We start from the raw sequence: 16,680 nt of genomic DNA on the forward strand, positions 1-16,680 counted from the left end.
AATGGCGCAAACGGATCGTGGCTATCTTGATCGGTTTCGAAGCTACAGGGGGATTCTCAAATTTTGTACTTTTTGAAGATGTTCGATAGTTTGTTTATTTCAGCAACTACGGAAAAAGGAATTATACATTCTAAAGGCACTTTTCTGTGTAGAATGCAGTGGCGTAGTCAGACTTTTTTCGAAAAAAGTATATTTTTAGATATATTAACTATACTTGTTTTTTTAAATAGAACCACCTGTATATTTTTAAATTTTCTAATTCAGCTTGGCATGGGCTTCTCGAAAATATATATCACTATTAACCTTAACATTTCAAATTTTTCTTAAAATATCCACTTAGTAGATAGTAGGCCGCGCCGAGTAACAAAGTAATTTGTTGTCATGGTGATCGGGACATACTTTTGATGGATGCGTGACATTTCATTTCAACAGATTGAAGTGTGTGTATTTTAAATTATTAAAAAATGAGTAAATTTGAAAATTTTGAGAAATATATATTAGAATGTTATATTGAGTCTAACAAACATAAGCAAATGGCAGCTTATTTATATTTTGAGCGGTATCCAGAGCGCGAGCAACCAAACCCATCAGCCATGTTTAAAAGGTTAGAAGATAGTTTAATCAATTTTGGATCTTTTCAAAAACCCCGTCTGAAAAATTATCAAAAAGTAGATAAATATAATCAATATATTAATGTCCTCGGAGCTGTAACACTAGATCCAACAACATCAAGTAGAGCTATTGTAATGCTGTTAGCGGCGGCGTGTGGAGACGTTAGCAACTCTGTTTAAATAATAATGGGCAGCAGTCTGAACATTTAATGTAGTCTTTGTGTTTCTATTTTTTTAACTGAGAAGCCCGATTGAAGTAACACCTTGAGTTTATATTAAAATATGTTCTTTTGTTTCTGTCACACTTATTTTTTATTTGCTTCGTATTGTTCGATTTTATTTAATTGCTAGTTCATGTATTCGGCTCCGAGGACATTAATATTGTTGCGAAACCAATCCCACTTTAATATGACCTAGAAGAGCCTAGAAATTCGAGAACACAGCGGCTAAGAATTCTCCAGCACCGCCCAGACCGTTCTAGACTCCGTCGCACGCCTATATATATACCGGCGCTGGTGCACAAGAGACAGACGATAATAAACTACAGTGTGCTACAGTCGAGGCTTCTTGTTTTTGCTCTAAATAAATACGGTAGATAAATAAGTTTGTAAATATAGTTATAAATAGTTTTTAAGTCTTTTATCGTTATTGTTTTTGTTAATTAGTGTTAAATATATTGTGTTTAAATAAATTGTGACTTTCTCTCCACACGGAACCGGCGAAAAACGTAACAATTGGTGTCAGGTGTGGGGTGTGTGATAGACTAGAAAAATAAAAAGACTAACAATGGCTCCGAAGAAATTGTTGAAAGACTTGAATGTGTCCGAATTAAAATGCATACTGGAAGAGGGAATGCGAGACAGATGGAAAAAAAACATTTTGCAAGCCAGACTAAGAGACGTTTTGGTGGAGGAAGGTGAGGATCCTGACACATTTTACTTCGAGCTGGAAGGTGACCTTGACTCGTCATTAAAAAATTTGCAAGACAATTTAAATGACAATTTGAATAGTAAAATAACTGAATTGGAAGTTAATTTAGAAGATAAAATTAGTGATAAAATTATGGAAAATTCCCAGGATTTAATCAACACATTAGAAGATAAGATCATCGAAAATTCTAAAGATATACAGGCCAGCTTTAATAATAAAATACAGGAATTAGAAGAAAAGATAACAAATACACAAGACAAAATAACAGAGATTGAGGAAGATGTAAATAGAAAAATCGAAATTTTGAAAAAACAAATAGCAAAGGCAAATTCACCAAAATGTCAAGAAACATCGGAGGGCCCGACACTCGTCGAAACAACAAACTCGTCCACAGTTTGACGGAAAAACCGCTTGGGCCAATTATTTTTGCCAGTTTGAGGCTGCTGCGAGAGCGAACGACTGGACAATCGCTGAAAAAGCTACCGCTTTGCGAGGAGATGCGACTGATATCCTGCAGACACTGTCACCATCGGAACAGAGAGATTATCAGCAATTCGTACGACATTTAGAAATGAGGTACGGCCAAGCTCATTTGGAACATGTCTATCATTCCCAGCTAAAAAATCGCACTCAAAAGGCAAATGAGTCTCTGCAGGAGTTTGAAGCCGACGTAGCCCGCCTCGTTCGCCTTGCGTATCCTGCTACGCCCGAGAATGTTATGGAGCGGTTGGCAGTACAGGCATTCTCCGATGGCTTACGTGACAGCGAGACAAGGCAAGCGCTTCTTCTAGCCCACCCAACGCGGTTGGTGGATGCTTTAGCACGTGCCCTAGAATTTGAGGCCGCGAAACAAAGTTCTCGGTCTCTAGTGAGAGTAGGGGCGGTCAACCAATGTTCCGACGAATCCGTAGAAAGCATTGTACGGAAAGTCATGGAGGAGTACATGGGCAAGAAAGGACCGACTTGTTGCTGGAATTGCGGCCAGGCAGGACAGGTAAGAAGTCACTGTAAAGAAAAGGACGTGGACCCGGTTTCGCTAAGTGTCGAATCAAAGGGACACATATCGAGCAGTACCCAACAGGTTCCAACGAAAACTGCTCAAGTCGCATCGCTACCACACAAGTTCAACAGCATTTTTGTGGATGGTTTCGTGGATGGAGAGTTACGGACCATGGCTGTTGGATACGGGTGCGACCAAAACGATCATCAGGCCGGATATCCTTAAAACATCAAAAAGGATTAAAACAACACAATGGCGACTACGTACAGCTACAAGAAGCTCCGCTCTCATCCATGGAGAGGTAGATCTTAATTTTGTTATCGGAAGCACCTGTTTTAATCATCGAGTGTTAGTAGCAGACATCGAAGATGAACTTATTCTCGGAATGGACATCATGACCACTAGAGGTTTTGAACTAAACCTCAAACAAGGAATTTTGAAAATAAATGAAGAAGAAGTGATTCTACATCGAAAATGTGAGGAGACGCTTCGCGTGGTAGTAGCAGAAGATGTTTCGATCCCTGAACGCTGTGAGATATTTTTGGATGGTTGCCTGGAAGGTAAAATGAATAATGGGAGTATTATTCTGTTGGAGCCAAGGAACCATGACAGCGAAATAGGACGAGGGGTCGCTGTTGGAAAAGCCCTGCTACGAGCGAAGAAGTCTGTACCGGTAAGAGTAATGAACACGAATTATTATTCTGTATCCTTGAAGAAGAGAACCCTGTTAGGGTACTGGTGTTCGGTCTCCTCAGTCATTCGAAGCATGGAAGCCTCCAAAGTTTCGACTTCAAAAATTCCGGACAAAATGGTGAAGGAGTTAGTAAACGTTAAGGGATTATCTCACGAAAATAGTAGAAAATTGAGAAACCTGATAATCAAGTATCAAGATGTGTTTGATAAAGGAGAAGCAGGACACAGAGGTCGTACCAATTTAGTACAACATAAAATTGATACCGGAGATGCACGACCAATCAAACAAAATCCGAGAAGACTTCCGCTCGCCAAACGTGAAGAAGCTGATAAAATCCTTCGAGAAATGAAAGAAGAGGGTGTCATCGAACCATCTAACAGTCCGTGGACATCGCCGGTAGTACTAGTAAAGAAGAAAGACGGTACCACCAGGTTCTGTGTTGATTATCGGCAGCTCAATAATGTTACCAAGAAGGATAGCTATCCCCTGCCGAGGATAGACGATACTCTAGACACGCTGGCGGGGTCAACGGTATTCTCTACGTTAGATCTGAAGAGTGGATATTGGCAAGTCGATATGGCGCCTAAAGATAGAGAGAAGACAGCGTTCTCGGTGGGCTCCGGACTGTGGCAATTTACTGTCATGCCTTTTGGATTGTGCAACGCGCCAGCTACCTTTGAGAGACTAATGGAGTCTGTTTTAAAGGCACTATCATGGACTACCTCTTTAGTGTACCTGGATGACATCATAGTGGTTGGGAAATCCTTTGACGATCATCTGAAGAATTTGGAAGAAGTTTTCAAGCGACTAGGGAGCTCTGGTTTGAAATTTAGCCCCAAGAAATGTCATCTGTGTCAAGAAAAGGTACACTACTTGGGCCATGTAGTCTCCTCCCAAGGAGTTGCGGCAGATCCACAGAAGACCAAGACAGTGGAAGAGTGGCCGATACCTAAAGATAAACATGAACTACGAAGCTTTTTGGGACTATGCACATAGTATCGCCGCTATGTACAGGGTTTCGCCACCATCGCAAAACCATTGTCCAGACTTACCGAGGGCGAGAGGCGTTTCTCTTGGGACTCAGATTCTGACAGACCATGCTGAAGTGATGCTGATGCAAGAATTCGACTTTGACACAGAACATCGAGCTGGGGCAATCCATCGAAATGCCGACGCACTTTCCAGAAGACCTTGCGCTAAGGACTGTAAGCATTGTTCCCGAGCAGAAGAGAAAGAAGCGAAACTCCTAAGAACAACTGTGGTTAATGATACTTGGCAACCAGAAGATCTTGCAAACGACCAAATCAGTGACCCAGAATTAGTCTTGGTAATTAACTGGAAAAACGCGGACCAAAGACCAACGTGGGAGGAAGTTTGCAGATATTCGCCGAACGTGAAGTCGTACTGGGCCCAGTGGAATTCCTTGGTCATAGATAATGGATTACTTTGCCGTGTGATCGAGAGACCGGACAGACAAGAAGAGAGAAGGCAGATCGTCATTCCAAAGAAGAGGGTCCCGGAAGTCTTGGAGGAAGTTCACAATGGAACCAGCGGTGGACATCTCGGTCTTACCAAGACACTTGGCAAGCTGCGAGAACGGTTCTATTGGGTGAACTGCAAAGAAGATGTGAGGGCCTGGTGCAAGAAGAAATGTGACGTTTGCGTCGCCATCAATGGGCCACAAAGGCGTGTAAAGCCCCTATGCGCCAGTACAATGTAGGCAGTCCCTTCGAACGAATAGCGATCGACGTGGCTGGTCCTTTCCCGGAGACGAACGATGGCAACAAATACATTGTGATAGTGATGGATTACTTTAGCAAATAGGTCGAGGCATACGCGTTGCCAAATCAAGAAGCGTCCACCATTGCTGATGCCCTTGTTAAAGAATGGATCTGCAGGTTTTGTGTTCCCTTGGAGCTTCATTCAGATTAGGGAAGAAACTTTGAGTCCAATTTGTTCCAAGGCGTCTGTGAAGTCCTTAACATCCGCAAGACCAGGACGACTGCTCTACATCCACAATCCGATGGGATGGTTGAACGCATGAACAGAACTATCAACCGTTATCTGGCCAAAGTAGTCTCTGACCACCAAAGAGACTGGGACAAATTTCTTCACCTGTTCCTGTTGGCCTACCGTTCATCCGTCCAAGAATCTACAGGGCAAACTCCAGCCAGCATCGTTATGGGACGGGAAGTGCCGACCGGGAGAAGATGTCGCCGAAGAAGATTATGTCCACACACTACATCAAAGGATGGACGACGTCCATCAGCGAGTCCGCCTAAATATTCTAAGCGCTAGTAACCGAATGAAGGAACACTACGACATTCAAGCTGAGCATGGAGGATACCAACCAGGAAAGTTGGTGTGGCTATACAACCCCCAGAAACGTCGTGGGTTATCTCCGAAGCTACAATCCTCGTGGGAAGGGCCATACGAAATCATGGATAGAATTAATGACGTCGTATACCGCATTAGAAAACTGCCAAAAGGAAAACCCAGAATAGTCCATTTCAACCGTTTGAGCCCCTACCAAGGCGAAATAGAAGATCGTGCTGGGACCGTGAGAATCTGCAGCTTTGATCCCCCTGATTCGGAGATATCCTTTGACGACTTCATGGCCCGATACAACAGCAGTGAGAAGGCTCGCTATGGTGTGACCAAAGAAGAACAACGGGACCTCTTTTCCGTGCCTCCTGATTATTCGCTCGCTCACTGTGTGGCCCGAGATTTGCGAATGTCCAGAGGAGTTGCTGCGACGTTCAATGAGAAGTTTGGGCGTATCGGAGAACTACGCCGACAGGATCCAGAGATTGGAAACGTCTTGAGGCTAATCGACAATGAGCATGGTCAAGCAAGACACATCTTCTATCTGGTCACTAAGGAATGGTCGCCGAGTAAGCCGACTTATCTCGATCTATGGAAGACCCTGATTGAACTGAGAGCTAAAACCCTGCTAAACAACAACATTACACGATTAGCCATTCCGAAGCTGGCGTGTGGACTCGATGGTTTGAGTTGGCGTACAATCCGGAACATGATTGAAGTCTTGTTTAGATTTACGGGAATCGAGATCCTCGTTTGCTGCTACAACCCAAAGCTGAGATCAGGCGAGAAAACTGTATACTGCTATTTCTACCAGACTTCTCAATATACCAGGGGCCAGCTTTGCAAGTACCTTCATTCACCGTGTACATCTCGGGACGAGCATGTATCTAAAGAGGGGGCAGTGTTGCGAAGCCAGTCCCACTTTAATATGACCTAGAAGAGCCTAGAAATTCGAGAACACTGCGACTAAGAATTCTCCAGCACTGCCCAGACCGTTCTAGACTCCGTCGCACGCCTATATATATACCGATATATATACCGGCGCTGGTGCGCAAGAGACAGACGATAATAAACTACAGTGTGCTACGGTCGAGGCTTCTTGTTTTTGCTCTAAATAAATACGGCAGATAAATAAGTTTCTAAATATAGTTGTGAATAGTTCTTTAAGTCTTTTATCGTTATTGTTTTTGTTAATTAGTGTTAAATAAATTGTGTTTAAATAAATTGTGACTTTCTATCCACACGGAACCGGCGAAAAACGTAACAATATATTGATTTTCTTCTTCATTCATTCTCATTCATTCATTCATCTTCTTTCTGATAATTTTTCGGACGCGGTTTCCAAAGATCCAAAATTGATTAAACTATCTTCTAACCTGTTAAAAAATGGCTGGGTTTGATTGCTCGCGCTCTGGATACCGCTCAACATATAGATCAGCTGTTATGTGCTTATGTTTGTTTGGCTCAATATAACATTCTAACATATTATATTTCTCAAAATTTTCAAATTTACTGATTTTTTTACTATTTAAAATACACACACTATGAAATGTAACGCATCCATCAAAGGTATGTCCCGATCACCATGATAACGGATTACTTTGTTACTCGGGGCGGCCTACTATCTACTAAGTGGATATTTTAAGAAAAATTTGAAATGTTGAGGTTAATACTGAAAGTAAATATAGAGCGATATATATTTTCGAGAAGCCCATGCCGAGCTGAATTAGAAAATTTAAAAATATACAGGTTACTATTTAAAAAAAAACATAAGTATAGTTAATATCTCAAAAATATTTTTTTCGAAAAAAGTCTGACTGCGCCACTGCATTGTACACAGAAAAGTGCCTTTAGAATGTATAATTCATTTTTCCGTGGTTGCTGAAATAAACAAACTCTCGAACATCTTCAAAAAGTACAAAATTTGAGAATCCCTCTGTAGCTTCGAAACCGATCCAGATAGCCACGATCCGTTTGCGCCATTGTATTTTTTTCAAAAAAAGAACCCGAGACTGCAGTATTAAAATTTGAATATTTCTCACGGTTTTCTAGATACCCTATAGTAACAACCAAAATGGTCCACTCTGTACATAGGCGGCTGTGTTTTTTAGCTGACTACTGAAGAGAATCTGTTCAAATTTATTACTTTTTTCTTTCGAGTAATTGAAATAATAATATATTTTGAGCTAATTTAATTAATTAATACGATCCAAAAATATTAAAATCAAGCAGTGTTTGACTTTTATAATTACAAAACTCTAATGTATATTTCTATAAAAATATGTTCTATGCTTGATTATAAGGTTTTTAATAACATTTTATTTCGACAGTAAGAACGTCATTAAAAATTAAACGAAGACCAACTCGATATGAGGTCTCAGTTGTAACAAGAGATGAAGTTGGAGCATACAAGCCTTATCTTTGGGAGCAAAGTTTATTTGATAAAGGGCCCATGTTCAGAGAATGGTTACTTACAAAAATTGTTAATGGGGAAAGAGCAAGTTATTCCGCACCTAAATTTGCTCGGATGCAGGAGAGGACTCGTTCACAGATGTTAGAAGATATTGTTGCTAATTTACAAAATCATGCAGAAACGGGACAAATTCCCAAGCCATATAGAAGAGGCAAGTACACATAATTGTTAACGAAACGTTAGGAAGCTATTCTAACCAACGCACGACGCGACGGCGGCCTAATAACCCGAAAACCCAAATTTCTTCATATATAAAGTTGTCAGAAAAAACTAAAATCGATATATTCAATTTTCGGGTTTTCTCGAATATCTCCGGAACTACTCGGAATTTTAAATGTTTATAAAGGTGTATTATCAGCCGCAATAATACCCAACTTCTCCCTAATTTAACCATCCTCGTATCTCCTATACTTTTCGAGATCCCAATGGTAAGAGTCGAATTTGAATAACCCTGTATACGAGTTGTCCGACCAAAAACATATAGCCTTTATTGCCAACCAAACCAAAAGTCATATAGCGTTTAGCGCTTTTGGTTTTGGTCGTATTTATTCGTGTTATTTTGTTTATATTTATAGTAGTATATTAATAATGACCACAACTATTCACTGTGTTTTTTATTAGATTACGATAGCAATCATTTTAATTAATATTTTTTTAGGATCTTGGAGACCAATAGGACATATGCGTCCATCTTCTCCCCTCCTTGATAGTGTTAGAGATCAATTTGAAGATTATGATCAAATAGCGAAAGACTTTACTAGATTCTTCCTCAATACAGGTGATTAATATATTAAAAAATCTCTCTTCCATTGTTAACTATTAATGTTCTTTTAGATGACAACTCTGCCGCCAATTCCCATCTATTTGATGTAATATTTATGGTAGGTCAAAGTAAGCAAAAAATCAAGTTGGTAGGAGTTAGAGCGATATTAGGTGTTAGAAGTAGAGTTTTTCAAGAAATGCTATATGGAATTCAAACAGGGTTAGTAACGCGCTATTATGAGTTTACACATATATACTTAAAATACCGCCAAAAATGATAGTTCGTGTAGCTGCAGAAGGTTGAGTTGGAAGTTCGCTTTAGGGCGTGTGTGTTGAATATGTGTTTGACTAAATGTTTGACTGTATTAGCTTATGTTAATATAGCCACAGAAATTGTTAAAATATTATTATATAAAAATTTAATTTCTTCCTTTATAACTGGTAAATATAATATGAATGTAGTAGTTGTGTCTCTGGAAAGTAGGTTACGTGTCCCTATTGGCAGCTAATAAGTTATTTGCGGTATTCGACTTAGTCACAAATTGTCACTTTTTATCTGTAAAGGAAAATACATCATTCTCTCTTATCTATTTAATATTAAAAGATCCTATTATAATAGCAGTTGTATGAAATCTCACCTGTTTAAAAATCTTCTAGGTAGATAGGTAGATTCCTAGAGGTGGCTCTTGGCCAGATCCACTGCGACCTTCTCAGATCTATTTTGGTCCTCATCTGATCCTTAGGTTACATTCTCCAGACCTATCCTTTTCACAAAGTTTAGCAACTTGGAGACTGAACCCTCCATGTAGCTCCCTGGCAATGGCCTATCATTGCCTATTACCGAGAACCGCACATTTGTCAGGCTGTCGCACCGACATAAAATGTGTTCTGTCGTTTCTTCTTCAGATTGGTAGAACCTACACATAGCTTCGTCCGTCAATCCCATTAGCTTTAGATGCCTGCAGCTTACAATGCCCTGTTAGTAGATCCGCTACAGCATTGAATGTCTTTCTGTCCTTGCTTATCAGGTTTACCGTGAATTTTGGAACATTCGCCAAAATTCAATTAACTTTTTTCTCTGTTTCTGCCCTGGTGAGTTTCTCCACCATTCTAGAGATTTGTTGGCAACCCATCGTTCCGTGGCCATTCTCGTGACTCTCTTTGCAACACCGCAGATGGCGAAGAAAGTCTCATCTCACAAAAAGAGAAGAACAGACTGGAGAGGAGGCAACGCAGATATGACAAGAGTGAGAAGTAATAATACCTACCGGTGTTTCCTCACTGAACTGGCAGAACGAAACTACAGACGGTTTTTTAGTTGTAATTTTAAAATGCGATTCTTAACCTTCCCCAAGAACGATAAACTAATAGGATTGCTCATCCTCATAAGACGTACGTTCGCCTCTTCCCGCCCTTTAGCTGACAGTTGTGACGTCATTGTAGTCTTTGTCATAATCAATGACCTATTATTGGTTGCCTATGGCAATACTAAAAATACCTATGATACTAATAAAAATAACAGCTGAGAAATTTTGAGTTAATTATTTTGTCGATTTTAAATGTGAAAAAGGTGTTTTTAAAGTTTTTACAGCTATAGAGTTTATAAATACGTTCATTTTGTGTTGTGGATTGTGACTAAGTGCTTACTAATTATTGTTTATTAATTATTTTAAAGCAAAATATGTAAGTACTCTAAAAAGAATGTCTGCAAAAGGTGATACTGGGAACTGCTGTTCTTAAAAATGCATTATGCGAATATTTAATACGATTTATACAGTTAATTTTCTATACTGCATACATATAAGGTGTTTAACTAAATAAACTAAGTAATAATTGTTTTGCATACGGCAACCAATAATACACACACTGTCATGACAAGGACTACACTGACGTCACAAAGCGAATAGTTTTCGCATGCATCTGGCAGACACTTTCGGTTGAATGAGCAGTCCTATTAGGTTAACTGTTCTTGAACCTCCCCTATAACTTTCTATTTATCAATTTGTTCTAAAAACTTTAAAAAACGTACCTTGTAAAAGACATCGTGTCTCGAAACAAATGAAGGGTAAATGGGAAAAAATCCAAAATGGCAAAAAACGACGATGAATAAAATACGAAGAACCAAATACCATGTTAGAGAAACAACAATTTATTACTATATGGATTATTTTTTGGCCATCCTTTGTTATATTCAATTACAATTTAATATATGTTTGGGTTCCTTTCATTATGATCCAAATCACTTATCTCGTGGCAGGCTTGCCTGAAAAAATGGATAGAAGCAGTCTCGCCTTGCTCTCGTCTCGCCCTTGTCCCGCTCTTGTCTCGCTCTCGTCTCGTCAGGTCTGGACGCACCTTCATATATGCATATGTTGAATGTCATCGATTGTTATATGAAAGATTCTTGGGTGTAGTTCGATCCATACCGTATATCAATCTAAAATATGTTATTGTACTTTTAGATTTGGTTCCCCACAAGTGCCTGTAGCCGAGTTACTTGCCAGACCAGTACCAACGCTTCTAAGCCCCCAACAATCGCGACCAAAATCAAGCAATTTTCTACAAGTACCCGATATTGAAAGCCCAAGACCAAAAAGTGTTCCAAGTTCGCCGATGGTGAAAAGAGCTTTTACACGACTAGGTACTATAACGGCAGGTTGGGGTAGATCAATACGTAAGCACAACACCCAACAACTATCTGCAGATGATAAGAAAAAATGGGCCAGTAGCCAAGATTGTTCAAGTGAGTGTGTAATTATATTTTAGTCGTAACTCTGTAATCGTTCTATCACAAAAATACTTAACCATCCCCGCAGACAGGCAGTCTGCGAGGATTGTAAGTAATACTCGTAAATATTTATTTTAAATATTTACAATTCTTTTTAATATTTGTTTTTTGTGAATCACCAGAATTATTTAATACTTTACTATCAGAATATAAACGAAAATAAAATAAAAAGTTTTTGCCCTGACCCGGTCTCGAACTCTGAATCGTCGGTTCTACGCGTTGCGCTATAGAGACTTGTTCGATTTTTATTTAATATTAGAATTTAATGGACTAAATAAAAAAAAATATAGATTCTTCCGATGCACTGTAGTGAACGCAACGGGTATCGGCAGCCAGATGGACCGCATGCTGTTCCAGAGAGCATAAAAGATATATAGCCAGTCTTAAAATAGGCATTTATATGAATTTTTGATATAAGTTACTTTGAAAGGTTTAAAAACAAAATGTATTTTTTTTAAAATTCACCCCGAGAAGGAGTCCTAATAAGGGGAATAAATAAATAAAATTATTTGTTCGAAATTTCGGAGAAACGGTAAGAACTAGAAAAAAAGTTTAAATAAAAATTGTAAAGCGTCTAATTTTACATAAAAATGGTCTCCACTTTTTTGCTCAAATCAAAAGTAACCCTGATAGGGTAGCTAGAACCTAGGGGATGATAGTAGAAATTTAAAAAAATATATATAAGTTGTTGAAAAATTTATATATTTAACATTTTTATTCAATTTGTTTGGAAAATTATAAATTTAAATTAAGATTTTTTTTAATTCACCCCGAGGAGGGGTGAAAAATATATATAAAATGTTTTTTTAAAACTTCAGAAAAACGGTAAGGACTTCGAAAAAAATTGTTTCAATAAAAGCTGTCCCCGAACTTCTTTTAAATTAACGCTAATATTCTGAGGTTCTTAGGAGAATTTTGGTTTGCATTGCATTACGGGTAGTTCCCTGATTTCAAACACTAACAACAAATCAATAGGAAAAAATTGACCAAAAAGTAAAAAGGAAAAAAATCCACTCGGGACTCTCCTCACAATGCCTCACGGGCCCCTCTGGCCCAGTCCGGCCATGGACCTTAGTATACTATATTACACTCGATATTACATTATTGTGAATGTGAAACAAAATCAAAAAAACTGTTACTCTGTGTCGCTTTTCATCAATGTCTAATTTCCATCTCTAGAACTCGTTAGGTAGTCCACGTACATATTTGAAATAACCTATTATAGAATTTTCTCACACTATTATGGAATTTTTCTCACAGATGTTTTCTATTATGGAATTTTTTATTTAATTTCTCAAAAAATATCGAAATATGACTATAATTTAGGACAGTGTCGGTAATTAGCTCAGTTACCTTAACTAAATAAATTGATTCGACATTATAGATTATTTATTAGAAGTGTACAATTTGTTGTAGATAAAGACGGAAAAGAGAAAGACGGGAAAGAGAAATTTTCTGCTCAACTTCCCGTTCCAAGATTAAGTGTATGCGCAGATGCCCAGAAAGTAGATCGGGCAAAACTGGCACAGACTGAATTCTCAATTATTGAGTTTGACTCTGATACTTTTAGAATACTATTGGACTATTTACATACCGGTAAGTACTGGCTATGTTTTGAGAACATTCGACATAATATTGTTTGGTAATAGGGTCGTGTCCATTAACATGTTCAACAATCCCCGGTCTAATTTGTGCTGCCGAACATTATGATCTACCAGATTTGTTGCAGGCATGCTTTCATCACGCTAAACAATTTTTGAGGATAAATGTAGTAAGTATTTCTACTATTAATATTATTTAAACTAATTCACAATTTAAGTTTAAAGCCTGATTGAAGCCTGTACTTGGCCTAAGACAACCGGATGCTGCCATAAATATACTTATACTGATATCGTGAGCGTCTAAATTTTACGCTGCGCTGTTTATACGAATAGTGATATATCAACTAATTTATAAAAATTGTGTTAGAAGTCTTCGTAGCATCCAAGCAAGTTGGCAGCCAGCCTACTGACTTTGATTTTAAAAAGCCTTCGAACTCGACTTGCGTGATCTATACTCAGTAGTATTTAAAATTTGACAATTTTTAGAATTTTTTATCTAAAAATAAAAAAAGTATATAAGAAAGTATAATATACCTATACAGGGTCACAAACGTGTTGAACAGATAGTTATTTGACTGAAATGAGAAATTTGGCAACTTTTTATTTTTTTAAACTAATCATAAATTTTTCTTCGAATAAATTATGATAAAACAGTTTCTGTTGAATTTTTGGCAAAAACCTTTTCAAATTTATGATTTATTTAATTTATGTCAATGATGACAGGTATTGGTAATTTCGATTCCAAATATCTCAAGAACCAGTAGTACTCGTAGCGATTTTTACCAAGAGACTTATTGGTAAAAACGCCGTAAATGTATATTTTTTAACTCATTCGTTTTATACAGGTATGGACGAAAAGTTAATATTCTTCAAACCAGTTCAAAATTTGTAGGTGGCGCCCTCTACAAGTAGGAGTCATATTGACACCAAAATCAAATTTTTCATGTCAAAAAACTCCCAGACACCAATTTTCATCCAAATATCGACGTTACTTCAGAAATTATTTGGAAAAAATCGAAATAAAATTGAAACTTCTACACCCTGTATTTCCAAAACTAATCATTTTAGGGCATAAATTTATACGAACTTTTTTACTTATTTTTACCTGGAGAATTTGCTGCTAAAGTTTCCGGAATATAGTTTGGACCACCCTGTATATACAGGGTGTCCCAGAAATAAGTGCAAATATTTTAACTGGTAGTATAGTTCAACCCCAGAAACACGCCTATGAGGTTTTTTCGCAAAAAAAAAATTGAAAATTCGAAATTTTTTGAATTTTTTTTTTGATTTTTTTTTAGTTTTTAGTAAAAAAACATAATTTCTTGATAATATGGCAAAATAGATATTATATTAAATATAGAAGAAAGAAAATCCAGAAAAGATCCAGTGGTTCTCAAAATTTTAGCAAAAAATATTTTTTTTGGAAATTTTCAAAGTAAAATAACTCTTTTATTTTGGACTTATTTGAAAAACGATAAAGAGAAAATATGTCTCTTTTATCGAGAACTACCACCCCTTAAAATATTTGCACTTATTTCTGGACACCCTGTATATATGGTGGTTGACGGCGCTAATACCTTTAAACATATAATATATTTTTAGGTTTGCTGTATGCTGTGTTCGCTGGAAAATTACTATTGGAGATATACTTCAGCCTCTGAATTAGTAAATATGATTTTAGCTTTTATAGAAACGAGAGCCCATGCATTATTTCAATTATCAGAATTTCTTAATCTCAGTGAATCAATGGTGCAAATGATAATGTGCCGGTAACTATGTTCTATTATACAAAACTTTTGTAGGTATATAGCTTCTACTTTTTTAGCAATTTGGAAATACCAGAAATTAGGAAATTCGAAGCCATGCTAGCTTGGGCAAGACATAAAATCAAAACAAAAATGTCCAGCAAACTAGATGCAAGATTGGAATTTAAATGTATAATGGAGAGACTAGCTAGAGATCTCAAATTATATAGAATATCGCCACAAGAACTTATAAAGGTATTTCAGTTTATTTCGAATATTTACTTCGGTATTTTTATTATAAAATAGGTAAAAATATGTAAGTACTAATATTGAGATCAAAAGTTAAATTTAATCAGATATCACAAATTAATTATTATTTTACTTCGTATTCTATATATTCGGCTTTCTCGGGGATCTTCTTTCTAACAGGCTAAGCCAACTTGGAAGACTACTTACTCTAGGGTTGTCAACTTTCAAAATAAAAAATAGAGGACGAGGGAGTAAAAAAGGCCGCAGGCGATTTTTTTTTAAATCTGGCCCAAATGTTATCAAGAATTTACCAGAATGTTATATCGGTAAACCTTATGCAGTTGATGGACTTCCTTACTTTCTTAAAATTTGTACTCAAAACTTGTTAAAATTGATAAACGATTTTCTACAAAACTATTTCAAAACATATAAGCTCTCAATAGGTAAACAAAAAAGCTAAGCCGTATATTAGGTGCATGGTTACTACTGAGAACTTAATTATTGGTTACGGCTCGTAAGACCAAAATGTTTCTGGCTTGTAGAACCAAAATGTATCTTGGCGGAGAACCAAAATCTGGATGACTCTGGTAGATGGACTGTCGAAGGACCAGTTGAAATAACATTCAACAACGATAACTTTTACACACTTTTTGTGTTATGTTTGTAGACAAATATAACACACGTGAAACTTATTAATGTTGCGGACCCATACCGTGTGAACTCGGCCTTAGGCTTGGCCACTCGGCTATGACTCATACGCCGGCGACGCCGACCTTCTAGAACGGCTAAGAATTGACGGGACAAATCTGTATTGTCTGTTGCTCTCATATATAAGCAGACACCTGAGGCCTGAGCAGGACAGAGATAAATAACCGGTCGACGCGTACAGTTACAATCGCCGCGCTAATTCAAAATAAATTCCTGTTAGATAAATAATTAGATAAATTGTAAATAAGTTATAAATAGTTCTTTAAGTCTTTTAATCGTTATTGTTTTTGTTAATTAGTGTTAAATAAATTGTGTTTAAATAAATTGTGACTTTCTATCCACACGGAACCGACGAAAAATGTAACAATTGGTGTCAGAAGTGGGATGTGTGATTTGGAACTAGATTTAGAACTGCTAGACTAGAAAAAAAAATAAATAAGACTGACAATGGCTTCGAAAAAAATTGTTGAAGGACTTGAAAGTGTCGGAATTAAAATGCATATTGTAAGAGAGGGAGTTCGAGACAGATGGAAAGAAAAGCATTTTGCAAGCCAGACTGAGAGAGGTTTTGATTGAGGAAGGTGAGGATCCTGACACATTTTGCTTTGAGCTGGAAGGTGACCTTGACTCGTCATTGAAAAATTTGCAAGACAATTTAAACGACAATTTGAATAGTAAGATAATTAATTTAGAAGATAAAATTATGGAAAATTCCCAGGATTTGCAAAAAACTTTGAATGATAAAATTACGGAAAATTCCCAAAAATTAGAAGATAAAATCATAGAAAATTCTA

General features: G+C 37.3%; 1 protein-coding gene across 2 annotated transcripts in view; it reads left to right on the plus strand.

Moving 5' to 3' along the window:
- LOC115891057 overlaps positions 1-16,680 on the plus strand; it is a 329,806-nt gene that overhangs the window by 304,628 nt on the left and 8,498 nt on the right. For both annotated transcript variants that reach the window (XM_030911456.1, XM_030911455.1), the window contains 8 exons: positions 7,891-8,184; positions 8,692-8,811; positions 8,868-9,015; positions 11,258-11,538; positions 13,000-13,179; positions 13,233-13,354; positions 14,787-14,953; positions 15,010-15,184. In XM_030911456.1, coding sequence (XP_030767316.1) covers positions 7,891-8,184; positions 8,692-8,811; positions 8,868-9,015; positions 11,258-11,538; positions 13,000-13,179; positions 13,233-13,354; positions 14,787-14,953; positions 15,010-15,184 — 1,487 coding nt within the window. The remainder of the gene's footprint in view (positions 1-7,890; positions 8,185-8,691; positions 8,812-8,867; positions 9,016-11,257; positions 11,539-12,999; positions 13,180-13,232; positions 13,355-14,786; positions 14,954-15,009; positions 15,185-16,680) is intronic.

The sequence above is a fragment of the Sitophilus oryzae genome, unplaced genomic scaffold, assembly GCF_002938485.1.
Source record: "Sitophilus oryzae breed Bouriz unplaced genomic scaffold, Soryzae_2.0 scaffold_947_pilon_pilon, whole genome shotgun sequence".
Classification (NCBI taxonomy): Eukaryota; Metazoa; Arthropoda; class Insecta; order Coleoptera; family Curculionidae; genus Sitophilus; species Sitophilus oryzae.